The sequence below is a fragment of the Engraulis encrasicolus genome, chromosome 6 (assembly GCF_034702125.1).
Source record: "Engraulis encrasicolus isolate BLACKSEA-1 chromosome 6, IST_EnEncr_1.0, whole genome shotgun sequence".
Taxonomy (NCBI): domain Eukaryota; kingdom Metazoa; phylum Chordata; class Actinopteri; order Clupeiformes; family Engraulidae; genus Engraulis; species Engraulis encrasicolus.
Window position 1 is genome coordinate 37,423,369 of NC_085862.1, and position 23,371 is coordinate 37,446,739.

A 23,371-nucleotide genomic window follows, 5' to 3' on the forward strand; every position below is an offset into this window, starting at 1 on the left:
CACATACATGCACGCACAACCAAAACAAACATTGGCAGACAATGAGAGGTGATGATGAATGCAGCACCAGAATGGTATGAGAATCAGGCTCTGTAGTATGTGTAGTGTGTGTTTATTTGACACTGGAAGAACCTGCCCGACAGGTGTGGCTCCACAGCAGAGAAGCTGTGTAGTGTGTGTATGTGCATGTGTGTATATGTGTGTGTTAGAGAGAGAGAGAGAGAGAGAGAGAGAGAGAGAGAGAGAGAGAGAGAGAGAGAGAGAGAGAGAGAGAGAGAGAGAGAGAGAGAGAGAGAGAGAGAGAGAGAGAGAGAGAGAGAGAATGAGAGAGAGAATGAGAGAGAGGATGAGAGAGAGAGAGCGAGAGCGAGAGCGAGAGCGAGAGCGAGAGCGAGAGGAGTTTGTGTGGATGTTTGGGTTATCTGATTAAAGGCTAGGAGTTGGCTTTAGACGCGTATGTGTGTGTTTCAAACAATTTGTGGTAACAAAGAGGCTCTCTATCAACGACAAACTTTACTGCCCACACACGAGGCTATGCAAAAGAGGGTCTCGACTGATCACATCCACAACATTTACATGGTACACAATGATCTCAGACCTTCTCTCCAACGCACGCACGCACGCACGCACGCACGCACGCACGCACGCACGCACGCACGCACGCACGCACGCACGCACGCACGCACGCACGCACACACACACACACAACCATAAAACAGAGAGATAAATTATACGGCAAGTATATGACTACTAAACAAGCATTTCCGAAAGAGTGACACATAATTTCCTGTGCAGTGACACATAAATACAAATGTATGTAAAAAAAGTGACAATATTACAATATCATTGTGGTTAGTATGTGAAAAAGTGACAATATTATGATATCACTGTGGTTAGTGAGGTCACCTTATTCATTACAAAAGCCTTACAAGCACAGCATAGATGTCATGTCGTTTGACATAAATTTGGCCCAATTGTTCAACAGACTGCTCGACAGAAAAAGGTACAGGATCCGGCAGTTGTTAACACACAAAGCCCCCTTGTTTTAAAACAGATAAGACACACCCAGAGAGACTGCCTGAAATTAATCAGTAGCCAAAAATGGGCTTGCTTTCCACCACCAGCACCGCCCTTGCCCTCCCCTACCATTACAATACACACCCTGTAAAGTTGGATCATTTATCAAAATGCCTTTTTTTCCCCCCTCAACCTTGCTGGGAAAATGCAGCGTGTGTGTGTGTGTGTGTGTGTGTGTGTGTGTGTGTGTGTGTGTGTGTGTGTGTGTGTGTGTGTGTGTGTGGTGCTCAGTTACAATAGGCTGCCAAGTTTCTGCTGAGAGACCACTAAACAAAAAAAGCCCAAGTCAAGTCCCTGGCACAGCCACTGGTGCTTCCCTGGGGGAAGGACACTGAGTCATGTCAGCAGTAACCCATCACTCCACAGCGGGGATCACAGAGCTCATTTTGCCACCTTTTCCTAGCCAAAGCTTCCTGGCTTCTGAAGGCCGTGTGTGTGTGTCCGTGGTGTCTGTGTAGTATCCGTGTTGGTAGTCTGTGTGTGTCTGTGTAGTGTGTGTGTGAGTAGTGTATGTGTACTGTGTGTCATGTCGGTGTACATGCATCAGTGTGTGTGTGTGTGTGTAGTAAGAGGTTGCAGGACTGGTGGTCCTGGGTGTTCCATTGGCTGTAATTTTCACCTCATTAGCCTCATACTGCACACACACACACACACACACACACACACACACACACACACACACACACACACACACACACACACACACACACACACACACACACACACACACACACACACACACACACACACACACACACACACACACACACACACACACACACACACACACTTCATACTGTTCATGTGTACTTGTAGGGAAATCTTTCCACGGACAAAACTGAGATACGTCACTCAGGGCACCTAATCACCACTTCCTTCCAAATGCTCCAAGTGTGTGTGTGTGTGTGTGTGTGTGTGTGTGTGTGTGTGTGTGTGTGTGTGTGTGTGTGTGTGTGTGTGTGTGTGTGTGTGTGTGTGTGTGTGTGTGTGTGTGTGTGTGTGTGTGTGTGTATGTTCGTTCCATGTGTGGAATTCATCCATGTGTACTGTATGTACTGTAAGCTTATGTATGCTATGCCTACAGTATGTGGGTCAAGTGCAAAAAACAAATATCGTCCCCAAAAGATAACAAGACACAACACACTAAACACATACACACTGACCCTCCCCTTCGTTTTTTTTTTTGTTCTACTCGTTTCCACACCTCGAGTACCTAATGTGGGTCATGGAATACAAACACTCAACAACATGTGACAGAACCTCACGGACAGGAAACACCCAGATGTCACTGGCACGCCACTGGACACCCATTATACTCCCGTGTCACTAGAAATGACACACTGGGGGAGCGGCGGCTCAGTGGGCTAAGGAGCCATACCCATAGGGCTGGGGATCCAGGTTCGAGTCTGTGGTCTGAGGTCATTTCCTGAACCTTTACCAGCACTCTCTCACCCCTTCCTTGTTCCCATCTTCACTGTCCCCTCTCAAACGGAGGCAGAAAGAAAGCCCAAAGAACATCTTTTTTGTGATCAACATTTTTTGTTTTTCCTAAAACGTTTTGACAGTACAAACAGAAATCAGTTTTCTGCTGAAATAAAAAATGATACAGTTTGGCAATGTTCAGTCACACAACATAACTAAATAAAATAAAATAAAATAAATGCAATCCCCAAAGCCTAAAGAAAATCTTGAGAAAAAAATTACACACTCTGACCACACAAGAGAGAAAGTGGAGCAAGACACAACCACTGGAGTTTACATGAAGCCGGCAAAGGGGTGGCAAAAGAGACAGTTGTCCTGGGCCCAGGAGGGGGCAGAATTTGGTCCTCATTACATTGTATGGGTGGGATGGTGGCATTTCAGATGCCCTTGTCCTGGGCCCGGCCAAAGCGGACAGCAGCTCTGCTTAAGCATTATGCAAATAAGAGCTCATCATCTGCTTCCACTGGTACACCACTGAGAAAACAAAAACAAAACAAAACACACAAACAAAAAAACAGAAACAAAAGCTTGATGGCACAGTCCAAGCAACTGGCAGAGATTCAGGGAAATATTAAGTTGGGAGGGAGAAAAGGAAGGAGACAAAAGATAAACGTTTCCGTTCCTCGAAAAGATTCAGCCGGATCGTTTCCAGCCACCATGAAAACAGGATAGGGACGCATGTGCTACCTGACCTGCCTCTTGGCACGAGTCACACACCACATCGTGGAGCATTACAAATCTGCAACATATTTGGGAAATCAGAACGCTTCCTCCAAGTGAAGGTTCAGTGCTGAAATGTACAGTCAGAGACGGTCCATTCTGAATCTTTGGTACAGCAGCAGCACACGGAGGCAATAAAGCCATCTTTGACTGACACGTGGCACGGTGTCCTTCCCCGAAGGAAACCTTGCCTGGATGTCACAAACCCTTCAGTTTCACTCTGTCCTTCAGGTGGTAGGACTGCTTATGCAACCCTACTCTGAGTCTGGATAACCGACAAAAGGCACATGCTAATTCCTAACTTTCCTTTGGGGTCAATAAAGTTACTCTACTCAATACACTAGTAATTATTATGCTGTAAATGGAGTACATACATGTATGATATTCAACTCTACGATTTCCACTGACACAAATGTGTGCACATGTGAAAAGTATTGGGCAAGCACAATCATTTCTTCTTGTTGTGATGCCCGAATGACGCTTCATTCAGATTGTTCCAGGAACTGTGTGAATGCTTAAACATTCATTTGAGTCGTAATTGCCATCCTCGCCAAGCATGCAGGATTGCAGCTTGGCGACTCAAGACTGTGGCTGTGGTACGTCAAGACGTTCAGTGCTGATGAACTTTTGAAGCATACTGTTACAGTGCCCTCCATAATTATTGGCACCCCTGGTTGAGATGTGTTAAAAGCCTTAAAATAAATTCAGTGTTTATTGCAGAAGAATACTGTCACACTGAAAATTTTAGGAAAATGTAACCTTCAACTCAAATGAATTGTAGGAAAATAAAAAAATCCCTGACTGAAAAATAATTATTTTTCATTAAATCACCTGTTCCACAATTATTGGCACCCTTAACAATTCCCAGGAAATAAATATAATTGAAGCATTTCTGTAATTTCTACAGTAGTTTACAAAGTTTACCAGAGTATGTAGGAACATTTAATTAGTAATTCATCACTTCCTGTTTCCCTGGGGTATAAATATGACGTGACACCGAGGCCATTTCTCTTATCCACTCTTAAACATGGGAAAGACAAAGGAACACAGCATACAAGTGAGGCAGATGTGCGTCGACCTTCACAGGTCAGGCAGAGGCTACAAGAAGATTGCCACTCAACTGCAGCTGCCCATATCTACTGTGAGAGGAATAATTAAGAAGTTCAAAACAACTGGAACAGTGGTAAACAAGCCTGGACGAGGACCCAAGTTTATTTTGCCACCACGCACAGTGAGGAGGATGGTAAGAGAAATCAAAATATCTCCAAAGCTCACTGTTACAGAATTACAACAAATGGTAGCATCCTGGGGTCACAAAGTCTCCAAATCAACCATCAGGCGCTGTCTACACGCCAACAAGCTGTTTGGGAGGCATGCACGGAGAAAACCTTTCCTCACCCACAATCATAAACGCAAACGTCTGGAGTTCGCCAAGCGGTATTGGGGCTTCAACTGGGACCGTGTCCTTTGGTCAGATGAGACCAAGATTGAGCTTTTTGGCAACAAACACTCTAAGTGGGTCTGGCGTGCCACGAAAGATGTGCATGCTGAAAAGCACCTCATACCCACTGTGAAGTATGGGGGTGGGTCAGTGATGCTGTGGGGCTGTTTCACTTCCAAAGGCCCTGGGAAGCTTGTTAGGGTGCATGGCATCATGAATGCTTTGAAATACCAGGACATTTTAAATCAAAATCTGTTGCCCTCTGCCCGAAAGCTGAAGATGGGTCGTCACTGGGTCTTTCAGCAAGACAATGACCCTAAACATATGGCCAAATCTACACAGAAATGGTTAACCAGACACAAAATCAAGCTCCTCCCATGGCCATCTCAGTCCCCAGACCTCAACCCCATTGAGAACCTGTGGGGTGAGCTGAAGAGGAGAGTACAGAGGAGAGGACCCAGGTCTCTGGATGATTTAGAGAGATTCTGCAAAGAGGAATGGCTGAAGATCCCTCTTTCTGTCTTTTCCCATCTTGTGAAACATTATAGGAGAAGATTAGGTGCTGTTTTGTTGGCAAAAGGGGGTTGTACAAAATATTAACAACAGGGGTGCTAATAATTGTGACACACATTATTTGATGTCAAATAATTATTTCTTTATGTGGGATTTTTTCCCCACTGAATAAATGCACTTGTATTGAAGGTTGGATTTTTCTCTTTTTTTCCATTAAGGTCCCATATTATCTAGAGAAAAATAATAATAATTGGAAGCTAAAAAACACATCTCAACCAGGGGTGCCAATAATAATGGAGGGCACTGTACATATTAAAACATAAAGCAGCAACAGCCATCTAACCAAGCCAAGGTGCGAAGCCAACCCTCCCTTCTCTGACTGGTCGCTAAACTTTCTAGTTGCAAAATAGCAAGTCCTGGAAGACTACCCAGGCATAGAAAGCGACTGTCGTGAAATACAACACCTAGCTGAGGAGTTACACCAGAACAGCACCATGTGTAAGTGTGAAGGTGTGTGTGTATAGCAAGTAACTGTGTGTGTGTGTGTGCGTGCGTGCGTGCGTGCGTGCGTGCGTGGCAAGGTGTAACACATGGAACACATGGGACACATGGAAGTAAAATGAAGGAAGCAAAGCAAGGCGAAAATCAGTGTTCCATTCTGACAGCTCAACAGTCAACAAGTCCCAGCGGCGAGCCAAATTGATTGAAACATTCATGTTGTTGATTTGATTGGCCACCACAGCAAAATGTGCCCCTCACTGGCATACAATGAAACTCGTCTCAATATTTTCACTTCGCTTTGGCCCCCGCTTCATTTGCCTGATAGGGATGATTTGCAATTTGGTTGCGATTCGTTTGCTTCGAGTATGTGTGTATGTGTGATGACAATGCATAACTGTGTGTGGAACTAGAGTATACCGTATCACCCCATCCAATCTTGCCCCACTCCACTCTACTCAACAGGCTTGAGCTGCATGGAGGCTTGTGGGGAGTCAAAGCGCTCCACCTCCTCCCTCCCGCTGCTGCTGCCACTAAGCCGGCCTGCCCTGGACTAAGCTGCCCTGAGCGGAGTGGTGATGAGCTAACGGGTGGCGTGGCTCTGAGCCAGGTCAGGTGACTGGAGGTCAAAATGGGGCTCCAGGTCATATAGGCCAGTGGAGCTGACTGGCGCTCCATTGAGAGAGAGAGAGAGAGAGACAGAGACAGAGACAGAGACAGAGAGAGAGAGAGAGAGAGAGGTACAGCTTTTGTGTTTAGGGAGGTGTGTCTGTGTGTGTGTGTGTGTGTGTGTGTGTGTGTGTGTGTGTGTGTGTGTGTGTGTGTGTGTGTGTGTGTGTGTGTGTGTGTGTGTGTGTGTGTGTGTGTGTGTGCGAGCGTGTGTGTGTGTGTGTGTGAGCATGTGTGTGTGTGTGTGTGTGTGTGTGTGTGTGTGTGTGTGTGTGTGTGTGTGTGTGTGTGCGTGTATGTGTGTGTGCGTGTGCATGTGTGTGTGTGTGTGAGCGTGCGCATGTGTGTGCATGAGTGTGCGCGTGTTCGTGTGCTGCGTGGAGCATGGTCAGGGGGTGTTGGTCAGGCCAGTCAGTCAGGCTGACCTGGAGGCAATATGCTGACCTGCCAGCTTGTTAGCTAGCCAAGAGTTGAGTGGAAACACTCAAAAGCATAAGCCGAAAACAGTGAGCAGGGAGCAAATGTCATGTTGCCGGAGGGTAAAAAAGAACAAATACCTGGCCAGTCTTTAGGCTGCCTGGCCTGTTCTACTGGGTTCTTCACCCTCGTGAACATGAGAGCACACACACACTTCATTTGTCAACACTGAATCAATCACTGGCATCATCACTTTTATCACCAGGATAATCTACATTAATGTGTGTGCTTATAAAGAAATAAACAAATAGACAAATGTGTGCTTATATACTTAACTCTAATGCTTGAGATGCCCGAGCCCCAGGCCAGACTCTTGACATGATGTGTAGGTGTGTGTGTACTCTACTTCACACAAAAAAACCCTTCTTTGCGTCTGCACTTGTTGTTCTGTATATTTCCTGTGCACTTTGTATCTACTAGTGATGTTGCCTATGACTACCTGTATGTCCTCGCTTGTAAGTTGCTTTGGTTATAAAGCGTCTGCCAAATGCAATGTAATGTAATATATTTCATACCCTTTGTTTAAATTTGCCTGAAATTGCTTTCCACTTCACTCCACTCCACTCATCTCCATATATTTAATCATTAAACGGGACCAATGTAAAAGAGAAGGGGAGGGGGGCTGTGTTGTCGTGCTTGCTGCGTTCTGTTTGTTGTTTATGAGACCATGATCAGCCAGCTGCTGAGATGGCATTTCGATACGAGTCAGTGGTAAAAATGGGCGATAGACTGCTATGAGAAACCACAGCGAGCAGAGAGAGAACAAGAGAGAGAGGGTGTCAGAAACACATAACTACATTTAAAAGAAAACTTAAACTAAACTAAACGGGAGGAGCTGACCACTTCCTCGCGAGAGCGTAAAGCTGCTCACCCTGCACAAATTGCATGCCGCCGAGTAGCCGACTAGCAGTAAACACACGCCATGTGGCTCCCTCTGTTATCTGTGAGCACAAAGTTCATAGCCAGTGAAGACGACAGCTGTAGATATGCTGGTTGTCACCACCGGGCTGTTTGCTATGAAACGCAGGGCATGTCACACCAGACAGACAAAACATTTCACCAGTAGTGGACAAAAATGGTGAGTAATAAATGGAAGAGTAATAGGCTAGGCAAGGCAAGGCAAGTTTATTTATATAGCGCATTTCGTACACAGGTGCAACTCAATGTGCTTCACAAAGTTAACAATAGACAGTGTGTGGGAGCAATTGGTTGCATCCAGCACACTCGTTCAATTTGAGGTGTGCACACGTGTTGTATGGTTGACAAAACATTTCACCAAAACAAAAATGAAACGGGACGACATCACGAAGCAGACAACAACATTGTTTTAGACTCACGTGACGTGCCAACACAAGTGGCCCGGCACGGGTTTAATGTTTGCACTGATTTAATCTAAGTGATAAAGAAAGAGCGGCACAAGTACTGCTTGTACATGCAAGCGTGATGAACCCGGTGCATGTTGTACCACGGCAGTGACAACCGAGGCAGTGTTCTTTAAAAGTCTAGAGTGTGAAAGCAAAAAAAAGAAGAAGGTGTTGAGCACAAGATGAGTGCACTGTGGTTTAGATGTGTGCGAGCGCTCACTCAGCGTTCAGTCTGATCTGCCTCTCTCTCTCTCTCGCTCTCTCTCTCTCCTGACGTCTGGGCGTGTCTCATTTACCACTGTGGAGCAGCAAGGACAAGCCACGCAGAGCCTGTTGGACCAATCAGAGGCGGCCAGCACAGGTCCTGTTTAGGGTGGCCCGTCAGACAGCGAGGGCTTGTGAACAACAGTCGCTCTTCTGAGAGCAGTGTCACAACTTAGAAGAACTGCTCAAGAAGAAGAGAAAGGAGGAGAAGAAGAAGAAGGGGAGCGGGACTTAAAAGTCCTCTCGATGAAGCACGGAGGTATTCATAATAAATAACACACCAAAGCAGCCACTGGGGGATGAGGGCAAAAAAGGTTTCAGAACAACAGACAAAAGAGCTGTCGTTTGAGATGGTTGGTTAGTCCACTCTCTCTTAAGCACCACCGGGCCCCAATCCTTCTTAGAGGTGCTTCATCACGAGAGCTGGGCAACAACAAGCAGGACTCCCCCTCATCGTCCTTTCCTAGACAGATCCGGTGTCTTTTTTTGAACCATGTCACCTTGCCTGGGGCTGCATGGTTGGGTGGGAGATTGGCTGGGTTGAGGTTAAACACATGGGGAGAGACCCAGGTAAGAGGCCCCCGCATACAGGTTTATATACAGTACTGTACTCCCCAACACCAACCATGGCTCAAGTAGGTAGGGGAGTCAGGCAAAATTGGCCTGTACATAGGTATAGAAACCACACCACCAACCATGGCTCAGTGGGAAGACCCATCTTAAGCCGGGCATACACTGTGCGATATTTTCGCTCGTGGGTATTAAGCTCCTGCTCACACTGCACGATGGAATTTCACTATTTAAAAGTTCACATCTCACGACTCACGCCCTCACACTATACGAGCCGACAATCGGATGCGAGCCAAATGCTTCCACTGCGCGACGCGACAGGCATGTTTCCCCGGTATGCAGAGGAGGGAACATGCGCACCTGAGGTGGAGATGAGGTCGCGCTCAACAGCAAATCGCACGGCCGTATTCATTTGTGCATGTGAAGTGTCAAATCGGGTCGTAGCACTGCTTTAACTGTGCGATTTACGCACGAGCCACGACCTGGATATCAAACAGTTTTGATTTTCTTGCGACCCCGCGATTGCACTATCGTGAGGTGAAATCGCTTGTCGTTACCCCATGTACACTGCACGATGCGAGACTCACGATTGACCTGCGATTGAGCAAGAAATCGGCCCGACTCCCAAAAAGTCGCGCGAGTGCCAAATCGGGGCAAAATCGGGGCAAAAGTCGCACAGTGTAAGCCCAGCTTAAGAGGACCCTGCACACAGGTGTATAACACCACATCGCCAACCATGGCTAAGTAGGGAGAGACCCGGGTCTCTGCATACAGGTGTTAAAACCCAAAAACCATGGCTCAGTAGAGTTTCCACAAGCAGGTGTTTACACCACACCATCAACCAAGGCTCAAGTAGGTAGACCACACTTTGAGGTGAGCTGGAGCTTCAGACCCTTGAGGGGCTTTTTTTGTTGACAGAGACACAGAGGAAATGACTCACCATTGAGCCACTAGCGCATGATAAGGTCGGGGGAGGGGAGAAGGGGGGGTGGAAGGAAGGAAGACGAGTTGAAGAAAAAACTAAAACCAACGAGTGAAAGGTGAAGAGCTACGTACTTTCGCTGCTTTATTTCCCAATCCGTCTCACGAGTTAGAACACACCATCCATTACCGGTGCCCCTTCCACTCAAAAGACACTGACTTTTGACTTGACAAGCTTCCTCAGCAGAAGCAACGAGGTAGCGAGCACTTATGGAGTGAGACATAGGGAGACATGCTCACGCACGCACGCACGCGTGTGCGCACACACACACACACACACGCGCATTCATACACACACAATTACAAACAGACACGCACGCACGCACGCACGCGCGCACACACACACACACGCGCGCGCACACACACACGCGCGCACACACACACACACGCGCGCACGCACACAAACGCATGCACGCACACACACGCGCACACACACACACACACACACACGCGCACATACAAACACATGCACAGCACAAAAGACTTGGCCTGTGTCTTCTTTTGAATGGAATATTCCACTCACGTGCAGCTAAGTGGCCAAAGACAAAAAGGGCTCTGGGGCAACATAATAGGAGTGGCATGACAGGAGGCATTCTTCAGCATGTGCAGATAACCAATTAGGTGCAGGTGATTAGATTGTGGTGATGCACAGTGGGGACAACAGTGGAGTTCGGCTACATTCAAGGGACTCCCAAGAAAGCGCCCTTACCTTTTTTGATGATATGAGGAGCTAAGGTCAATATCAGCCTCCGTCTGTAGAGAGAAAAGAGGAAAACATAAACATAAACAACAGACAGACAGACACACACACAGAGACAGACATTTTGACATTATGAAAATGAAAAGCCATATTTCACTGAGCAAAAACCCAAACTCTGAGCGTTTGGCTTTGCGGTGCGGATAATTTATGATGACTTCTATCATGTGATGAGCGTTGTTACGCAATCGCTTCAGGAAGTATTGCAGGTATGCAAGTCTGAATGTGTAGAGGTATGCACCGTCTTCCAAAGGGTTAACGTATGAGCGCAGTGCATGTACTTCACTTTGCTTCCTGTTTGACAGTTATGTGTAAGAGAGAGGGGGTTGCGTGTGAGTGCATGTGTGTGTGCATGTGCCTGCTGCTTTGGAAGGTGAAATAGTGTATTTTTGATCGCTGCACTGGCTCTTGTGCTTTAGGTCTCTGTGGCTAAGGTAGCACACCATTTCCGGCAGAACATTTTGTCCATCTAGGTGGGTGAGCGGTTAGTCGTCACCATCATGATTAAAGAGAAAAAGGCTGCGTTCTGTAGTTTCATATGAAGTAGGATATGAAAACCGCAAACGATTAATAGCTGATACATTCCTTGCAAAACAACAACAGCTTATTTCCTGATACATTCAAAATGTTTATCTTTTCAGGGTGCCTAGTCAAGGTGGTAGGTGTAACATGTTTGTTGTCAAGATGGCCGCCTTAACTACTTGTATAAAGTGCCAGTTGGAGACTCTGGGCCTATACTATAAAGCTGATTCAGGATAAGTGAAGGTTAAGTAAAGAGGTAAATCATCAAACACAAGAGCTTTTCTTAAGAAAATGAGGACTCCAGGCTCTTCTATTACATGATTTACCTCTTAACTTAACCTTGACTTATCCTGAACCAGTTTTGCAGTATAGGCACCTTGTAGCAGGTGAGCTGAAGCCGAACCATGACCACCACTAGGCCACCGTTGGACCAGTGAGGGAGGCCAGTCGAGACACACTTCTACTGGGGCGAAAATAAAGGGCACACAGTCCTGCTGGGGGTCCAGAGAACACCCCCCGCTACTGTACCTAGCCCAGACTGAGAAGGGCTACTCCCCAGGCTATTAATACACTTTACAACTCAAGAGTGGACCCTTCACACTAAAAACAACTCTGTGTGTGTGTGTGTGTGTGTGTGTGTGTGTGTGTGTGTGTGTGTGTGTGTGTGTGTGTGTGTGTGTGTGTGTGTGTGTGTGTGTGTGTGTGTGTGTGTGTGTGTGTGTGTGTGCGCTTGACTTGACAGGTGGTGAAGTGGTCTGAGGAGATGAGAGAAGACATGGAAGGGGGAGGTGGAGGGAAATGACTGAGGAAGTAGGGAAGATGGGAGGGTGCGGGGTGGCGGTGGGGTTGGATATGGCTTACCTGCAAGAGACCTCCATCTCCAAAATGCAGCACCTCTAGAATGGTATCTGATTGGATGAAGGCTGTAGGGAACACAAGATAGGGAAGCTCTGATGAGGGAGGGGTCGGCTTGGGAAACACACAGGGACTGATAACACTGAATTCAGTTGGTGGGCCGGGTGGGGCATGTACATGCATGTAGAGTTCGTAAACACAAAGATCATGAGAGGACCCTGTTCCTACAATCATAGCACTGCTTCCTGAATCCCCACCAGGGTTATCACAAGACAAACAACAGAGTCAGATTGGATACTCGTTTGTGAGAAAGAACAAACAGCGTTGCGGTCTAAGTTATGACAGGATTTTTTATTCTAAGAACCTGGACATTATTTGCATGTCAAGCAAGCTCCTCTTACTGTACGTGTTTTCATACAGAGAGTCAAGACTTGCTGTATTGAGAAACATTTACTACCAGCAGGTTGGGGCTGTGCAATATATGGAATTTATATAGTGATACCAATACTGCTGTCAAACAATATCAAACTCTATAATATCGAGTTGAAGCATAATTTGTCATTTGTCTATACTGCCAAAAGGTAGCTTACGCTAAGCGCAATACATTCCCCTCCACTTAAGCCAGTGTTTCCCAACCAGGGGTACGTGTACCACTAGGGGTACGCGAGCACACTGCAGGGGGTACTTGGAAAGATGTTATTATTATAACAAATGTATGGAGCAGTCACATCAGGACAGAGAAAGCGATATAAAACATGAATTAGGGGGTACTCGTGACACAACTAAGAGGTTTAGGGGGTCCGCGAGACAAAAAAGTTTGGGAACCGCTGACTTAAGCCATTGCGAGCACAGAGCAGACTTACTACCCAACACTCATGCAGAACACCACTGAGTGTTTCACTATGGCCCTCCACTCACACAGCTGAAGGGAGGGAGGATTGTGAATTGTTTGACACAATTAAGAAATATCATTAAAAAAAAAACGTTATATCAGTATTTTGATTGAAATACACGTAATTGTGATTTCTCAAAATCGAACAGCTGTACAGCAGGTACAGACGCTGATGAAGTTTAGAATGAGTGATCGTCAATAACTAAGGTCTGCAATACATGCAATTGGTTTGGATATAAATGCTCCTGCAATTGCAATGTAACCCACAGCTGGCTTCCTTTCTCACAAATACGACTATCCGTTATACCAGCAGTTATCATTTATCATTTATTACTAGAATTCATGCCGCTGTTCAGTAGCATGTCAAGCCACTTCCTGTTATACTCGATCTAATCTAAAATGTTTTGGTTTGTTCGTTTTTAATTGATCTAATCTAACATGCTTTGGTTTCGACATTCTTATCCATTTTCCTATCAAAGTGCTGTTGAGTTAGCCTGGGTCCACCAATAATACTTTTGTGACGCTGCCCAAAACATTTACGGCTTCCCAAACTGTTTAGGACACTACATTTTAAAATCATGATGCATTACATCCCAAATGCATACATTATCGTAGGAATGAGTGGCGTGAGTGGTTGTAGCTTTGTCCAGAGGCATTTGACACACATCTTTGAGAAATCAGTTAGCACAGGATATTGGCCAGAGTAAAAACGGCACAGGGTTTATCGTCAGCACAACCAGGCAGTATGCATACAACGTGTGCATAGTACCTCTGTAATGAACCTTAAGTACAGGCTTCTGTGATAAACCTGCTCACAGTACACATCAATTTTAATAATCCCTGAAATTTGCATGATGAGGCTTCCAGTTGGACGAACATGTTTGCGCAACACAACATACAGTATCATGAAAGCCCTTGACTATTCAATCAACAAGCCTTGACACTCTAGATTGTGATACACACACACACACACACACACAGGACATGCTCTTTAACAGATCTTGCTGACAAGCAGTATTCACGGCTATGGGGACTTCATGTCAGGCCCTTGGCTTCTGTGATGTGTAAGTTTAGTTCTAGTTTGTTTGCAAGCACACTCCGCACACTCCAGACAAGAAGCAAAATACTTTTTCACTTGCTTAGTGTGTGTGTGTGTGTGTGTGTGTGTGTGTGTGTGTGTGTGTGTGTGTGTGCGCGCGCCGCGCACGCATGTGTGCACGCGTGTGTGTGCGGGTGTGTGATCATATTCAACACGCACTGCTCTGCACAGCTCTCTGCTCTGCAAGGTCCGTTCTGTGCTATTCTTAGTTTAGCGGTGTGCTGTAACGGCGCTGGAGTTTACAGCAGCAGAGTCAGGGTGAGCTCGGCTTTACTCTAGTCACGAGAGTCACACAACACCCCTCCCTTGCGCGATCTCTCTCTCCCTCTCTCTCTCCAATTCGTACATATACAAATTCTCTCTCTCCATCTCTTTCTGCTCCATTTCTCTCTCTCTCATTCGTACACTCCCTACCCTCACTCACACTTACTCTTCCACTCACCACAGCACTAACACTTCTAACTGCAGAGCGACCGCAGCCTTCGCAGCTCATATCCGTCTCGCTGTCGCTCCAATTAAAGCTAAAGGCTAAAACGGAACAGCAAACCCTCATGCTTTACAAGCTGCCTCCCGCCGAGCCCCCACATAGCAAACTTTAGCAAAAAGTCCGCAGCGATAGCTGTGAAATGACAGCGATGACAGGAGGATCTCAGACTGATAGGAGATCCACGCGGCGGGCTATCAACACCTGCAGAGAATGGCCGGCCCGGGTGGGAAAGTGGGTGGTGGTGGTGGTGGGGTGGTTTGGTTGCAGGCGGTAGCATGGTGCAGTGTGCAATGCAGTGCAGAGTGGACCATGGCTGCAGCTGGCTGACTGGCTGGCTTGCTGGCTTGCTGTCCCCGAGTGGCAGCCACTTTACAGAGCATCTTCACACATTAAATGCCACTTAACACGCTTTAACACAACCTCCCACAAACTTAACTCCACTCCGCAGGCAACCAGACACACTTAGGGAAATAGTGGTCAGTTGTCCCAGGCCCAGGGAGACAGGGGGGGAGGGCAGAATTTGGTCCTCATTACATTGTATGTACTGGGGGGTTGGATGACTTTGTCCAGGGCCTGGCCAAAGACTGTCCTGGACACACTGACGGCTCAGTCACAGGCCAGTGAGGATTGACAATGGGAAGTCGGGGGAAATCAGCCAGTTAGGGCTAACTGCTTCAGCGCAGCGTTCCAGAAACGAGGGTGCGTGCATTCGAGTAATGGAGCTTTCACTGGCTGTCAAGAGACAATGAGCACCTCTGCAGCCTTTTTTGTTTAGAAAAAAATGCAACATCCAATTCCCTGAAGACCCCCATGGGTCTTTGTTGCAGTCACCTTTAGATGGGGAGAGGGGAAGAGATGAAAGCAGGTGAATTAGGTGCTTCTAAAATGGCAAATAATCCAGTCTGTGTTCGCATGCCCTGTGTGCCATGTGCATAAACATAAACAACAACATAAACAAACTAAGCTTACGTTGTATCTGCTAATGATGCTGGCTATGATTATGTCCTCATTTGTTAGTCGCTTTGGTTATAAAGCGTCTGCCAAATGCAATGTAATGTAATGTAATGAAATGTAATAACAATAAAAAATAAAAGAACATGCACACCGGCCTCGGATACTGCTCAAATGGCTAAGGCACCGTACTGTTGCACCGGTTTACCCAGGTTCGATTCCGGCCCGAGGTTATTTCCTGATCCTCCCGAATATGTCTCTCCCACTCATTTCCTGTCACTTTCTCACAGTTTAACGGTTCTGTCTGAATAGGTCCCAAACAAATACAAAAAAGACACATATTTACTATGTAGGATGCGTAAACATAGGCCTGCTTTGTCTGCTCTCTCCAATTGAGGTCAACTGGAAATACTTCCGCACTGCTCAGATTAATTTCCATAACAAGACTGTAATCACTCCCCACCACTCTGAGGAACATTAAAGATCTCGGTATATAAATATTTAAATCCTGTTTTCCTCTTGAGCTTCCACTGCATTGTTTTCGGGATCACTGAACTGTTGTCCTTACTCCATCATCCGGTATTCCTCCCTCTGATTTCTCCGAGGACACTTCCCCTCCGGAGGGAAGACGTCCTTGAGACTTTCAGCAGTTCATGAAAGCACTTTATTAGTTTAATCCAGGGGTGTCAAACTCGTATTGACCAAGGGCCAAAATCTTAATTTGTGGGTCAAACTCAATATTCACTTTGAAAAACTAAAAAGTACTAAAATTGTGCACGCAGGCGCACACAAACACACACACTTGACAAATTTCACAAACAGATTCCCAAACAGATTCCCATCAAATGTACACACGCATGAGTGTTGCCTGAGTGTGAGCTGTTTTCCTGGCGTAGGCCAATCATATTGTGACACCAAATTTCATGTGCAAGTCTTATTATACTATGTATTAATGGTGCCAACTGTAATACATATTTGATATGATCTCGTGGGCCAAATAAAATTACTCAGTCTGTGGGCCAGATTTGGCCCATGGGCTTGAGTTTGACTTTGAGAACCCTGGATTAATCCATTGCAACATACCAGTTATGGCAGAAGAGAACCAATAACACACATGGAACATGTTCAGGGAAGCCAGGGGGTGTCCCTTGCCCCGGGCCCATTGTATATAGTATTGAGTGGGGGGCTTTTCAGATAACTATGTGCTGGACCCAGCTGAAGCCGTCAATGAACCTGCGCGTATTTGTGTAGAGCCCTCCTGTCACGCATCTGATGCCCTAGAGCTGGTTATAGGCTCTGTGTTAGCAATGCTGCTGTTGCAGCGGTTTCAGTCACTTCTTGAAAGTGACAAACATTTCTGAAGAATCACAGATTACATCTCAGGACACTACCACAGACACGAGGGCTGTTAAACTTATTGGCATGACAACAAAGTTGTGAAGTGTTTGCTATGCTGCACTACGATCTTGCCCTCCCAGCTGGCCGAGATGCACTCCAGTGGTGATGGGGAGATCAGTCTTTCCAACACAGCCCAAATAGTATTGTTTTGTGCCCCTTGCAAACGTCAGGCCAATGCAGGTGCTGTGTGTGCCCCTTTTATATGCATAACTGTTTCTGTCTCTCTGTGTGTCTCTCTCTCACACTCTCGCTCTTTCTCTCATGCAGGAAATCAAGTTGTGGGGGAAAGGGCAAAAAACAATTTGTGGTGCTCAGTTGACATCCACAGAATGGTCTACAGCAGGGGTCCCAAACCCATTCCAACTTGGAGCCCACTTGAAATTTTCACTAATGTTCAGGGCCCACCTCTGACCCAATAACAAATAATAAAAAAGTACACAGACTATAACTGTATTTAGATTTTTAGAAAATTATTTCAAGGCCCACTTGGAATACTTTCAAGGCCCACAGTTTGAGAATCACTGGTCTACAGTATATGTGGGAAACACTGGACCTACACCTAGAGCTGCCGCCAGGGTGGCACCAAGACAAATGACAGGCGGGTAGTGCCATCCACCCACATGGGAGGCAGGAGCATTGACAGCTCAGGTGTGGCAGTGTCTGTGAAGGGACGCCCGTCTCCTATGCCAGAGGACATGATTGATATGTCTCAAAACAAAAGCAACAACTCCAATGGCGACGAGTTATTCACCCCACAAAGTAAAATTCCACGTACTGATTCTGCTCCCAGTTTTATTACATAGTAAGCCTACCTCCAGCTATGAGTATTTTGTCATCCAGTAGAGATTCTGTAACTTGTATGTTTTTTTCTGATCTAACACTTGTTGATCTGAATGTGTGTGCATACCATTAGCACTATTTTTGAGTTCTTTACCCTCCTGGTGAAGGAGGCATTAGGTCAGTCCATGGACTGTCTCTTCACTTTGCTTAACAGACTGTGGGCAGTGCTGACACACCCAGAGGACAACAGCATGTCTTTCAACTGCATTTTTGTGTCTATTTAAAGACTAAAGATACAAATTCAATTTGGAGTAACAAAATGAACTTGCTGTAACACACAAAAAACCCAAACCTCACTCCGACTGAAAACTCACAATATCACAGGCAAGGTCACCTGGGTCTCACCCCACATCCCCCTCTGTGTTACACGGCCACAGTCCTCTGAACAAAAGGGGCCCACTCCACTATCACCTGGTGGAGGCGTACCTGGAAGAATCTGATCTATGGCCACAACAAAAGGCACTGGCGTGTGCTGTGCTGTGCTGTGCTGTGTACAGCAGCAAGAACAGGGCGTACCCTGCAACAGCACAGACCGCTTTTGCGCTCACATTTGACTAAGCTCAATCTCTCTTGTGCACCCACTCACTTTGCTGTGAGGTCTCCATTTAACATTTGTGGCAACTGTGCAGTGCACTCTGCACATCATCATTTAAACAACCTATGTGTCGAATGAGCACCTTACTGTGCATAAATATCGTTCTATTTTCAAAGCCACTTGTCACTTTTACCACTGTTTTATGATCTTTGCTCTATTCTGCCCTAGGCACTAGAGACGCCTAGAGGAGACCCATGTGGTTAAGCTGTCAAACAGCACAGACAAACAAGAAAGCTCATCACAAACCTATTTCTCTGTCTTAGAACAATTTGTTCTGGTACAGTGAAAAAGACACGTGCAGATGTGCCAAGGTGTTTGCTTAAGTAAAGGTGTGAGCAGAAAGCTACATATCTCCAATGACATATTGAAGTTAACTTGATGCTACTGTACCATCTAAGAACAAACAAGCAAACAAAAAGTGAAATAAGTTATTGTTTTCAGTGCAGTTTCGACATGCGTCTTCATCAGAGTGTGGCACCAGATTCTTTTTCCTTTGTACTTATAATTTAGTCCTGCTCCGGTTGCACTGGATTGTTTAGAAGCGTGGAGTGCGAATCTCCTTTGAAATAAGTTATTGTTTGATTTGGTAGAGGCATGACGTATAGTAAGTGGCTATGCCAGTGACTAGGAAGTAGTACAGGAAGTACAAAAAAGGAACACATTTGAAAGATCTGCTCGGGGCTATCGTGATTCAACATCATGCCTTTACTGTCTTATCGTGGTTTATGACCATGCAACTAAGCACTGATATAACCATTAAAAAACACTACCCATGGGAAAAACAGTTGGTGACATACGTTTTCTCAAGCTCAGCTTTTCATTCTGCCAGTTTTCTGGCAGCAGCATGTTTGGATTTCCAATTCCAGCCCATTTTAGCACGTTGAGCATTTTATTCTGTCAATTTTCTGACACTTGACATGTTCATATCATATATATTCAACTAACTTTACATTGTGAAAGAGGTCTTTAATGTGACCACCATTTCAGTAGCCTTGACCATTGAAGAGTGGCTAAATCCCAGTCCTTTCAGTGTTTCCCATACATAGACCATTATATAATGCAGCACCAGATTAAAAAAAATAACTAGCACTTCAAGTTGATCAACAGCCAACATGCCATGTCAATTGGGGTACATGCACACTTTCATTGGCCTGTAGCACCACACAATGCTACCTGGTCTGTGGAAAACTACATGTATAAATAGAGATCCAGGTTATTTGGTGTACCAGCCAATGTGTGGCATTGTGTGAATGGGAAGGGCAAGCTAGTGGTGGACGGCCCTGGGCCAAGGGGTGAATCGGACCATGGCTAGTATCCAGCAACAGGACCAGACAGGAGAGAGCAGAGGCAGAACAGCCAACATGTGACCAACAGGGTGTGGAGAACTTTCACTATCACATCAGGCTACTCTTTTATCACCACAGAAAAGTGCAGACATGCTGCAAATTGATAGCGTGGCAAAGCTATGATTACTATACAAGACAATTTGTCTTCCCCTTTGTTCCAAAGCTAAACAAACACAAAATGGTCTCACTTTTTTTCAGTCATATAGTAAAACGTCAGTACAATCTATCTACTTAATGAGTGATCCCGTAGTCTTAATATAATAGCCTAAATATAGTCTGTCCTGAAGAGTCCAGCCTAAGGAAGAAACAGTTTGGACTTTGACCTGGTAGCAGATTCCACGGTTTAAAGGTAACTCATTGCAGCAGAGGACTGGAGTGAGATCATGAGAGGAAGAGTTAGAGCAGGCCCCTCTTGGGGAGCTTTCCAGTTGTCCTTCACGGCACTGAGAAAAGTCTTGACTTTTTGATCTGGCGAACGGCTGTGAAATGTCGAACAGCCTGCCTTTTGTGGGCGAGGGCCAGAGGAAGGTGTCATGGGATCAATGTGTGGTCTGTCTTTTTGGTCTACTACTACTATGTGGAGACTGGAGAGGAGGACAAATGACAGAAAGACAGCTGTGGACTTTCAGAGTTGTGAAGAATCTCTGCTGGCCAGACAGAGAGTGTGCGTGCGTGCGTGCGTGCGTGCGTGCGAGAGAGAGAGCGAGAGAGAGAGAGAGACAGAGAGAGACAGAGAGAGACAGAGAGACACAATGAGACTCCCTGTACTGAATCATTGCATGCATGGTGAAATGGTCCACGACATGAAATTAGCCACACAGCATAGTAATGAGTTGGTGCCAAAGCATCACAGGTCAATGACAACTGCATCTCTGACCATGCGTGCACTGAGTGCAATGAGGGTGAGTGAAAGCTTATTTATAAGCCTGGTGAGGAAACGCATTTCCCCTGACCATTGTCATGTGCAGTGTGTTTGCCAACTGTTGATCTAACTGGCTTCATCACTTCTCAGAGCATCTGTTAACATTAACGCGGCGGAACATCAGATATGTACCGCCCTGGCTCATTGTGAATCACGTTTGCTTATTACAAGACAAATAATAATGCCCCCCCCCAAAAAAAAAAAACTGATTAAAAGCTTGTCCATTAATTTGCACAATTTAACCCTTCCCATTCATTTTAAGCAAGACCTGGTGCTATTTAGGCTGATATCACTTCATGAAACTTTACTTGACAAGTCTAAGAATGTTCAGTTCCTATGCTCGTTCACTTTCTTCTCTGGACGAATTGTAGGTTAAATATTAAGAACAATACTTCCACAAATAGGGCGATACAGACACCATTTCCCCATATCTGACCTAAATGGAGCACCTGGAGAGAGATTGGGCGGGGGTGTCCTTTTCAATTTGATACACATTTTCAAGGGCAACCAGAATAAAGCTCTTCTCCTCATTACAGCTGAGCGGAGAAACCCAACATTGCTATGTCACCATGAGATGTCCACAATTCACAGTGAAGAACTTTTCTGTACTACCATAAACCATTCACCCAACAAATAAATAAACAAATACTACATTATATGCAAATGATGGAAGTGGCTCAGTCCTATTTCAGTGAAGGAACTTCTCTGAACTACCATAAACCATCAAACAAAGAAACAAATACTATAATCTATGCAAAATATGGCAAAGGCTCAAGGGGAAAAGATCAAATTTGTACCCTTTCACGAAATAGGCCTACTCGTGGCCGTCACGAGCAAATCGGACAAGTATGAAGACAGTGGAAGCAAGTTGAAGATAGACTTCTACGAGCCCTTGGCAGTCGCTCCAAAACAGACAACAAGATTGTTTATGGGAGAAACAATTTCAGCAAACGTGTAGCATTGCCCAGCTGTCTGCTTACGTTACTATTTGGTATATCGTTAGCTGACAGCTGAAAGAGCGGCGCAACCTTACGTCAACTGGTTAAGCTGATTTCAGAATACAGAGGGATATGTTGTCAATATCTCAGGCGACCGTACCACATACTGAATGACTGTCACCAAATTAAGTCTTTTGATAGACGCGCTCAAAACTCATGTGGGACATAGCCCAAGTTTCGTATTCAAGTTTCCAGTTCAGCTCAATTCAGCTTAATAACTTGCCATTAGATTTACCCATTCCACGCTTGAACAACATTTCATAATGACAGTAATAGTGACAGTTCATCTTAGCTACAAAGTGACCCTGACACACCTTGCCAACTTGTAGCTTCAGTAGCCGCAACAATGTACCCAGTGCTACGTTGGCTGACAGGAGGGCGATGCAGTAGTGCCGAGCCGACTCCGATATCAGTATCAGGGGAAATGCCTCCCCAACTCTCCAGAAGTCGAGCGCACACTGTTCCAAAATAATTAACTTGGCCATGATGTACGCATGTTTTTCCTGCTTTAAAATTATGTTATACCCGTACACATACACCCAAAGACTATTTTCTTCTTTACAAACATCATTTTGTGCTAAGCTAGCAAGCAAATAGGTAGAGCTGGGCAGCTATGAGCTAACTGGCTTATACTTTCACCCAACAACTATGGGTATGTTCCGTATTTGTCTGATGTATAATGAATATTTAATTAAATTCCAGCACTCTATGAAAATTATCCTCAACTGTGACAGATGCAGTGCTGTTATGGACGGCTTGAACTGTCATTTTGCTGAGGCGGGTATTTTGAGTCTCGGGGACTCAGCTTGTTGCCGAAGGTGGACACGTCTCATATCCCTCCGTTGTGCCTGAGAAGACGGTAGAGGCTACCTCGGCACCTCGGTCACAGAAGTTGCTAACAGGCTAGCTAAATTACTTGGAGAGCATGGCAATCAATAACACAACAAATCAAAATCGATAAATACTTAATTGATAAAAGATTTCTTACCTTGTTTACTTGATTGTGTCACGTGGATACATGCAATAAATATAATTCTTAAAACTGTCATGAATGATAATTTTGTTCTTTTTAAGTGTTCAAAACTCTGTGCGCTTCCCTTACTCGCCATGCTGATGTTTCACTAATACGACTGAGCCACTGTTTTCATGCTGATATAAACAGCGTGCATGGGCTCGAGCCGCCGCGTGGACAGTTTGGCAATTGCAGTTCAGCTGCAGTTCAAGTTATTCACCAAACCATACCCCGGTTAAACTTCAATAAAAGTTCGCTGTCGAGGAGGTCTAGTAGTAGTAGCTTACTTCAAAAATATGTTTGCATTATTTTAACATTATTTAATTACTGGATCGGCAGTTATAAATAATAAGGTGGCCTTGACGATGGACTTAAGTAGGTGTGGAAAGAGAGGACAGGACAGGGTGAGTGGACAGAGTGCTTGGCAACCAGCTGTTACCAATGTCAACACTATTCCTGACAGGTCGTATGATAGCTCATGCATGGTTAAAAAAACAACATTATTTTACTTACTAGGTGAGTTCGTGCTCAGTAAATTCAACGTGGCTTTGCACGACAACATAAGGTAAAGTGACACGTGTGGTGTGTGAAGATATCATTTGAACCACGTCAAACGTTTGCGCACTGTTTTGCAGAAATGG

The 23,371-nt window shown here is 45.4% G+C and overlaps 1 protein-coding gene across 1 annotated transcript in view; it reads right to left on the bottom strand.

Moving 5' to 3' along the window:
• Positions 1–22,828, bottom strand: part of tmem131 (transmembrane protein 131) — a 68,729-nt gene extending 45,901 nt beyond the window's left edge. The window contains exons 1-3 of the mRNA XM_063201510.1: positions 22,707–22,828; positions 12,197–12,258; positions 10,766–10,809 (exon numbers count right to left, since the gene is read on the bottom strand). Of these exons, the coding sequence (XP_063057580.1) occupies positions 10,766–10,809; positions 12,197–12,258; positions 22,707–22,827 (227 nt within the window). The 5' untranslated portion in view covers position 22,828. The remainder of the gene's footprint in view (positions 1–10,765; positions 10,810–12,196; positions 12,259–22,706) is intronic.
• Between the last annotated feature and the right edge of the window lie 543 nt (positions 22,829–23,371).